This window comes from Berghia stephanieae, chromosome 6, assembly GCF_034508935.2.
Source record: "Berghia stephanieae isolate SIO BIC M18660-M18661 chromosome 6, UCSD_Bste_1.3, whole genome shotgun sequence".
Taxonomy (NCBI): domain Eukaryota; kingdom Metazoa; phylum Mollusca; class Gastropoda; order Nudibranchia; family Aeolidiidae; genus Berghia; species Berghia stephanieae.
The window spans coordinates 42218595-42228594 of record NC_088365.1 but is presented as its reverse complement, the minus strand read 5'-3'; the positions used below and the strand labels follow the sequence as shown (position 1 = coordinate 42228594).

General features: G+C 32.8%; 1 protein-coding gene across 1 annotated transcript in view; it reads right to left on the bottom strand.

The window, feature by feature from the left end:
- LOC144975044 (uncharacterized) overlaps nucleotides 1–10000 on the bottom strand; it is a 241463-nt gene that overhangs the window by 25836 nt on the left and 205627 nt on the right. Inside the window, exons 15-19 of the mRNA XM_078918719.1 lie at nucleotides 9301–9375; nucleotides 5568–5734; nucleotides 4074–4172; nucleotides 729–872; nucleotides 388–480 (exon numbers count right to left, since the gene is read on the bottom strand). Coding sequence (XP_078774845.1) covers nucleotides 388–480; nucleotides 729–872; nucleotides 4074–4172; nucleotides 5568–5734; nucleotides 9301–9375 — 578 coding nt within the window. The remainder of the gene's footprint in view (nucleotides 1–387; nucleotides 481–728; nucleotides 873–4073; nucleotides 4173–5567; nucleotides 5735–9300; nucleotides 9376–10000) is intronic.

Sequence of the window (10000 nt, the reverse complement as noted above, 5' to 3'; positions counted from 1 at the left end):
AATAATAATAATAATAATAATAATAATATAAATATAGTAACGATGATGATGATGATGATGATGATGATGATGATGATGATGATGATGATGATGATGATGATAATGATAATATAATAATAATAATAATAATAATAATAATAATAATAATAATAATAATAATAATAATAATAATAATAATAATAATAATAATAATAATAATAATAATTTTCTAGTTACGCTATCTACATCATTTCTAGAAATTTAATTTCAATCCATACAATATATAAATTGTAAGATAATTTCGAAAAGGCGTTCAGTCGCCTAGTCTCTATATTTTTATGTCTTCTGGTTTTCTGCTCATATGTTTTCTTATACATAAGCTTGATTTTGTTAATTGCATTCACTGACCTCTGATATTACACATTACGTCCTGACTACTTTCTGTACACGGGGCGCAAATACCCACCCCGGCAAAAGGCTTGAACTGATCCAAAGGGCATTCTGAAATATTACAATTTTAATAATACGTCATAACAACTAAAATAAAAAAAAACATCTTCATTATGATCGTTAACATCATAATCATCATCATCATCATCATCATCACCATCATCATCATCATCATCATCATCATCATCATCATCATCATCATCATCATCATCATCATACTAATAGTATTACGTCATTATCCACTATTCCTATGTTACGGGAATAATACGAATTCTCCATAATGTACAATCTCCTCTTACTTTGGCAATCACCCTCAGCATTTGTGAAGTATCCTTTTGCGCATGCGCAGATAGGAGAAGGCCCCACGTGACCAACAGAACCAAACGAGCAAGGACGACACGGGGACATCCCAGGCTTCGGTTGATAGGACGTACGTTGACAGTCTAAAAAAAAGTTCATATATAAAAAGTCGAATCATCTATTCTCAAAAACAAACATTAAATAAAAAAGGATTGAAGATCAAAATTGTTGCCAACGAACACAGCATTACTTGCAAATCTAAAAATTATTAAACTGTTTTATACAGATTGATATACGAGCAACTTGCAAACCTTTTCTAAATCAAGAGTAATTTTATCACCCGTTGATTAAAATGATTATTTATAAAATCTGCTGGGGAATAATCATCGGCCATTTACCGGAGGTTGAATTTTCGGTAAAGATGGGTTGCCAGATTAAATTGTACCGGACCGATTTTGATCGTTGATGGCTCAAAAGATTCGACTCGATTTACCCGTACTTATTTGTAGGTCTGATAACCCAAATTAGTATGAGTTCATTGTTGAAGTAGAAAAAGTCTCAGACCAACGCAAAATAATCCATAATTGCGTTCGATTGTCAGACCTGCATATATGTGCACATTGGACTCAACCCATGTTAATTTCCACAATAGTATAATGATTGATATAGACAAGCGCCTGTTCGTAATAGTATTTGTTTCTCCGTAAATAAAGCGGCTATTCTACTATTGTATAATATATATATATATATATAATATATATATATATATATATATATATATATATATATATATATATATATATATATATATTATTTTAATATTTACCACAATGTTTGAGACAGTCTACATTAATGTTTCAGACCCAATTAGCCATCGTCAGGACTGTGTGGTACATGAATTGACTGTTGTTGTTTGTTGAAGTGGTTCCGGTTTATAGTTGATTAACAAGAACTTCCGGTGATGTGGACACGTATTGTACATCTCATTTTTCGTGTTGAGTGTGGCTTCATGAGGGTGTTTGATTATAGTATATTTCTCTTCCAGGCATAAGCTACATTGTTTTGATGTTGGTTTGTATCCTGTTGCTTTAGATAAAATTTTCCATGAAATGTTGTGGTCTAGTTTGTTGTCTTTTAATTTCCAAATATGTTCGCTGAGTTTTGTGGATGTTTTTTTGTTATTGTTTCTAAATGTTGAGGTGTGGAGGTTGTATCTTGTTTTGAAATTATTTTTTGTTAGTCCTACATATTTTCTTGCTTGTTTGTTTTAGTGTCGGTGACTGTTGCTTGGTAAATTAAACTTGATTCTAAACATTATTTGTTTAGCGGGCAATGTTCCTTATTAAACAGTCCTGACGATGGCTAATTGGGCCTGAAACATTAATGTAGACTGTCTCAAACATTGTGGTAAATATTAAAATAATAATTCGCTCCATTGCTACATGTCGAGCACTTTTCGTACCATATTTATATCAAACACGATTCATATATATATATATATATATATATATATATATATATATATATATATATATATATATATATATATATTATATAGTTGAGATATTGATGTGCGCGTATTTAATGAAGTATTACAGCTTTCTCACCTCTTTGCCTACAATATTGTTTCCGCATCTTCACTGCATCATCAGGGCAAATGAACTGACACAATGGTTTCTTGTGAATACTTTTTGTTGTTTTCCAATTGTTTATTTTTAGTATGTTTGTGTGCTTGTGTGTGTGTGTGTGTGTGTGTGTGTGCTGAGCTTGGAAGGGGATGTTGTTATGGGGGTTTTGTGGTGAAAGGGATGAATGGTTGACAAAAAAATTTTCTTCTGTCTGGACATGAGAGAAATATTTATTTTTTCTGTTTAGTGATACTAAATGTCGGCCTTACCTTCTTGAAATGTCCCCCAAAGGCTCAAAAAGGAACTTTATGAATATTTTTGCTGTTTAATTATTTGGCTTAAATAACAAACAAAAAACAACGTAATTTTCTTTAAAAGACAAAAGAAAAAAATAAAGCATATTTTGAAGTCCGGCTTAAGAAATAAAATTCCGCTCTGCACTTTGTCAGTGGTCATTTTTCATGTATACACGATTAAAGCGAATATCTTTCCAAATGGCATAACAGGTGATGTGAAAATATCCTATTTCGCCACAATGGCATGATCCTCTAAGACCATCAGTTATTATGTCAGGTAGGAGTGGTCGTCCTTTCTCTATTTCAACAACAAGAGGGACACCGAAAATCGTTTCTGCCGTCCAGTATTAGGTTTTATAATAACAAGCAATATTCATTTTATATAATTATTTCGATTTTTTTACTTGCAAATAATGTAAATATTAATTTATTAATTTATTTGTTTTGCAATCGTTTCCATTTTCAATTTATAGTGACAGTATTAACTATTTTACTGTGTTGAAATTATTCATGTAATGCGCGGCTCTGGTTGTGGAACTGCTTCTTTTTTATATATGCATTATATTTCCATTATATTTTTATCTTATTGTGTAAATTATAACACGTCTGTACAAAAAAAATCCTTTTTGGGATGCAATAAAGTAATATTATTATTATTATTATTATTATTATTATTATTATTATTATTATTATTATTATTATTATTATTATTATTATTATCATTATTATCATTATTATTATTTTATTATTATTATTATTATTATTATATTATTATTATTATTATTATTATTTATTATTATTATTATTATTATTATTATCATTATTATTATTATTATTATTATTATTATTATTATTATTATTATTATTATTATTATTATTGAAAGAGGACACCGTTTGCCAGATTCATTTGCGAGCAGCTAGAAACTTTATTACTTGACGATTTGACGCATTGATGGCTCAAAAGATTTGTCTCCATCTATCTATGTTAGCTTAAGATACTTAATTGCGTTTGAAGGACATCCTTTTATTGCCCTTCGGTAATGTCTCTATGAAACAAAATACAGCTAATGTCATGAGTAAAATGATTTTCTTCCAAAGCCTCACAGCCACGCTAACAGTGGTTTTAAGTCAGTTCATAATTCATAGAAAATGTTGTATTTAGTATCATTTCGGGAGCTTTGATATTGGCAAGTAACGGTTCAAAAGTTAAACAATAAAATTAATTAGAAATTAATAGATGACCTGTCTCAGATGAAGAGGAAATTTTCCCGAGTTTGGAGGACGTCACGTTTTGGTTTGCTCCCAGTACACACCACTCAGCTTTTTTATTGACATTAACAATTTTTTTGGGAGGTTAACTAGAATTATAATTACCACCATGATTATCCTCACTTCAACCAAATCAATTTTTATTACTCACATGCACATTGCATATCCATACCCATTGAGTAAGTAGGCTCCGTCCCCGCTATGCACACACAGTGGCGTCCATTGCGGACCTCCAAAGGATGAGAACACCCTGTAACAACAAAAATATTCTCAATAAGAACGGTGGAGAAAAAGGGTTTCAAAATTGAATACCTACTTATTTGTGTTTCACCAAAACGTGACAGCTTTTCGGGCGTCTATAAAACAAAAAATGAATTCACCAATCTAGAAATGAATTTAATACATTATAACTGATACTCTAAAATATTTTTAGCTATTCCACTCTTATCTAATGGATACAAGTTATACGGATTCTAGCAAAGCCATTCTTTATTTAAAAATTGAAATGATTCTTTCTTTTCGTGGTGTGATATGAATTGTTTAGAGTCAAATGAAAGGAATACTAAAGCATCGGCTTTGGGAAGAATAGTTCAACCCATGACCCTATCATAATCAAAGAACATGAAGAGTAAATAGCTTTCAAGCATAAGGACCTGGGCGTTGTGTAGTTTACGGTCGTAAGAAATGGACTGAGCACTTTAATGTAATGAACCGCTTATAATTTATGTAAACTTGTAATTTACGTTTGTAAAAACCATGTGCAAAATCAACAAACAAAAGATACCTTTTTATCAAAATTAACAAATTCTAAATATTTATAGAATTGCAATTTGTTTTATGGTCTGTCATTAAAAGTGTCATAGCATTTGGGTTTATCCGTATGGGGAGGCAACAGCTCTGCGAGCGACACGCACAACATTAATAGAATTAAGGGCGTCCACAGTCACCCGTTCCATGAAGTGCTTTGACACCTTGTTCGCGAGATATTTATATATCTAGAGAGAAATCATAAATGTCATAAAGTAAAATGATTAATATTAGCGGTCATTTGCAAGCCTTTCATAGCCACAGATTTTTTAAAAATTGAGCTCTTTTATATAGCCCAATATCCACTAAACATGCTCAAGGCCTTTACCAACAGCAACATGTAACATGCAGAACGAGACAAGACGCCTGTCAGGCCAATTAGTTAGCAGGTGAATTAGGTAAAATAAAGTTAAATAGTATGTCAAAGTCATAAATAATGATACATATAATTATGGAGATGATTTGATTTACAAGTATGCAATATCAACCATTCCTCTCAAGTACAAAAACAGATGAATTAGCTCGTCATGAAATCATCTTCACAAGTCACAGGTAATAGTCGTTGCCATAGTATACAAAATGCAAACCATCAAGTCACAGAGTGAAAAAAACTGTCATCAAAGTTTCTCTTATTGCAATGTTTCAACTCTTGTTACAATACTTGTTTTTGTTAATTAATATTTCTGTTATTGGCTAAAGAAAATTTTGAGACAGAAAATATTTTTGATAATAATGTATTTTGTTCTTTTTCGACGCTGCAACATATTACCAACAACTCAAGATTTCTATGTCATAGTAGTAGCCCACATATCACAGAATAAGTACAAGCAATGATCACCTGTGTTCAAATGACTGCATTTCAGCTGTTGGGGATTAACATCCACCATTTTCATCTCCACAGGGAGTTTACATTTCACATGACGATAGTCTTTTGCATTTCTATTGATGTGGTCGATAACGTAAAGGAGATCGCAGTCACATGTCCAAGGATTCTGGGATAAAAATCTGTCAAAGTGACATGAAAAAGAAATCAAATTATTGCAGACATAATCCTGATTTATTTGACAAGAAATCTAAAATGAGAAGTGTGGACGTGTTCTTGTGGTAATCCTTAACCATTATGATAAAAAAATAATCGTTCATACTTAACACTTTTGATAAAAAGGTAACCTTTTACGTCGCCAATATTTGTATTTATTAAACCGAAACATACATTAAATTCAGAAATGTTCATAATTTACAAAATGTAATGAAATCGTCGAGATTATGTTGACGTCTACTAACATTTAATATAAACAAATGAAAATTAGAGAATTAAACATTTTCTTGGGTGTTACAAAATTTCAAATTCGAATTACGGTTCGGGTTTAGATGTGAAATATTACCAATTTGAAAGAAAAAAGTGATAACCAGCTGAAAGCAGTTTTCTCGAAAAAGTGGCTCTCTATTACATCGGTTATCACACTTGAATTACGAAAATAAATTGTTTTCTTAAGAATAAACCTGAGATTCACATTTCTCCCTCCAAATCCAAGCATCATTAACACACTGTATAGTCAGTCACCTGGAACAACTACAAAAGACGTCTAACTTCTACGTCATGGCACAAGACCGAAGGGCTAGAGCTCAGGTGATCTCTGGTTCGGATAAGTAAGTTAGTCGTAAGAATAAACCTGGTGAAATGACTTATTTTTGAGTTGTTCCATTGCACAATTTTTTTAAAAGAAGAAGAAATAACTGGACCCTGATTTTAATTCTATGTTGTCCTCCCTTCCATTTTTCACAACCACGGATACATGCTTAATAATAATTCGATATAGATTATGGAGTATGGCATCTCGGAAAGAAAATGATATGTCACAGACAATAAATTATAGTCTATGTTATATCACCTTCGTTCAATATCACTTGTTCGTTCATATCACTTGTCGCTGAAATAAACAAAGACTTCCCTATAATAATATCAATATTTTTAATAGTAACATATAGCAATTGGCTCTTGGCGATTGAATAAGATCAGTGTTTGGGTAATCCAAGTGTTCGACGTGAGGAATTATTTTAAAAAATGGAAACTATATGACAAACTTTCCAGGCCCATTGTCCGACTTAAAAGCTAACGACGTATCTACATAAATCAGGGATGTAAATGCAAAGTTGAAAAAAATTCTGAAATTCTGCGAGCTCATTTCAATAGTCTAAACTCCAAGTGACACTCCAGGAATGAGGTGATAAATGGCCTTGTGATTGTGACAACATTTTTAGGACTTTGAGTGATAAGTCTCAGAATAAAATCTAAATTATTTTGTTTATGGATGGATTTTAATGATTTATGTCTCCTTTTTGTCAGGAGGAAATACCATTATTTGGTGTTGTTCATGCTTAAATCAGTGCCCATTTAGTATTATTCTTATCTTTATGGATTAAACAGGGTTAAATTAGTTTGGGATACTGAAAAAAATCAGAATTTTGGAATTCTTAACTTATTTTCACTGCACGTAATCCAACACCTAAACTTTTATATCAAAATTAAATTCAGGTCAAAATATTACCCCCAATGACTAAATGAATCTGACAATAGTAAAAACTCGTACTCAAATTTCAACAGCCATATCATTACTAAGGCCAATTTTGAGATGGAAGTGTCAATTGCCAAGGAGTGAGTCCTTGGTAGTTGACGGTTCATCAACTGCCAAGGAGTCAAATTGGAACTCTTCAGCTGCATGTGGTGATTTCAGTCGAGCCTCGATTTGCGCGCATACGAATCTCGAATCACATCACTTTCTACTTTCTTCCATGCCATTCACTCATTCCTTGTCAATCGTTGTGGAAATTTTGTTTTTAATTTTTATGTCTTTTCACGAATTCCAAGACAAGTTAAAATAATATCAAAATCAAAACAAAAATTGCTGTTGATTTCGGATTCAGCAAAAAAAAAAAAAAAAAAAAAAAAAAAAACCAGAAGAATGAAGTGGCAAATCCCTGTCAAGTCCTAGATTAAAAAAAAAAAGTAAGATTTCCTTTTTTTAAAGGAAATATACTGCACATCGTCTTAATAAGGAACAATTAACGTAAAACATTTGTGCAACAAGATAAATCCGTGGCAGTTAATTCTAAAAAGTTGACGATTTACCAACTGGCAAGGTCCGTGACATTAAGAGGAAATATGAGAGAGAGAGAGAGAGAGAGAGAGAGAGAGAGAGAGAGAGAGAGAGAGAGAGAGAGAGAGAGAGAGGGGGAGGAAATGACAGAGAAATACACACACACAAAGGAAAAAATGGCACAGGGAGGGAAAAGAGAAAATGACAGACAGAAAGAGAGATAGTGTGTGAGAGAGAAAAAAAGAGAAAATGACACACACACACAGAGAGAGAGAGAGAGAGAGAGAGAGAGAGAGAGAGTAAAAGAGAGTATTAATTAATATTAATAACATCACTATGTGGCAATACATCACTTCGTGACACTAAAGGTACTCCGTGGCAGTTAAAAGTACACATGCGTAGTTGATGAACTGACACGGTCCTTGGCAATTGACGATTTGACAATTGTCAAGGTCCTTGGCAATTGACGCTACCTTTTGAGATTGGAAAGATGGTCACCTCCCGATATTTATCATTCTCTCAGGCCCCAAACCCTTCTGCTAATAACAAAGGCAATAAGAAGTACATTACAATTAAAATACTACATTAGGTTTAGAATCGTGTTAAAAGCCCTTTACTTTACTTTATTGGTGTAGCTTTCAATGAGAACAAACAAATTTGAGTTTTCCCCCCACCACAGTCAAAAGTTCGTGGCAGTCTCAACCAGAGAGACCCCATAGAAATTTCTCATAAAGACCAAGGCTAAGGGAAATGTATCTTCAGACTCATTATGACTGGAATGAATTGCAACACACAGGAATTACTTACAGAAACAGAAATACATTCCAATTGAGCCTTAGGAAGAAAGTGTAACAACAACTCAGAACTCAGTCATGAATACTCGATATGTATCCACCATCTTCTACTTTCGATTCTGCAGCCCATGTTTTGCTTCCGGTAAACTAAAAATAACCCTCCTTGTTTACACAACAGATGTGAATCTAGTTCCGAATTAAAATTAGGAAAATTCGGAAATTCGAACGCTATCAATCCTTAGTACTTCCGAATTAAAATTCGGAAGCTGTCGTGGAAATAAGTTGAATGGTTAAATACACGTATAATCATAACTGACACAACAGTAGTGTAAATTAAGTGTTTCAGTACATTGAAAATGGATATTCACTACAAATTCTCTATATGTACAGCAGTATCTCTTATCACAAGAGTTGTTGGTAGTGAGGTATTAAGAAATATTTAAATTGTTTGGGGAAGCTAGAAAATGTCTGAAAAATAGGAAATCCTAATAATTCTGAAAGATTTACATCCCTGATAAATCGTAGGGTACCATTAATTGTAGGATTTTAGAAAAAACAAATCAATTAACAAGCTCGAGGCCATATAAAAATGTAAAAACACACAACAACACAACGGCTTATGTATCGGCGATCTTATTGTACGATATCAGGGATACTTCACTCTTGTATTTGTGCTCACACTTTGACTTTGGCTGTAATAAAATACATCTGGACACGAACAGGAAGTGATGTCAACTTATTGGCTACCAGGTATCTGGGGAGATGGAGACGATAGAGGTGAGGGCTGGAAAAAAACCCAATTAAAACATTTAAAAAACGAGGTCTCATTAACCAGTTAACTGCAGTACTCTGGAAAGGCAAACCAAGTGTTGTCAAGATGAAGGTCATTTAAATCGATCGATATTTGAAGGACGAGTTTTCTGGCCAAAATTTTAAATACATGTTATTCATAAGTGCAGCAGTTAACTTAGTAAACCCATGTGTAAGTACTTCAGTTTCACTTCCACTTTAGTTCTCGGCTAATAAAAATGAAAATTGAGTCTCGTGTCCAAAGAGAGCGCCAGGAGTTGTCCTGTAAGTGACATGTTTTTGGACAAACTATGTGACGTGTCACTAATAATATACATATAAAACAAATGTTTCCTTCAGTATTCCCGTTTTTACCAATTTTTAAGCGCTCTACAGTGTTTCTGACCACCTGTGAATCAAGTCATCTAACATAATATAAGGCCATAATGTATTCATTTTAGGCGTTTGACGATAAATCAGGTAGAATTTGAATGTTTAACGTCTCTCTCAAAAAAAGGGCCCCCGACTGAATTTTGAACGCAGGGAACAACTAAGTCAGCCGGACGCTTTGTTTTACCGTAACATCACAA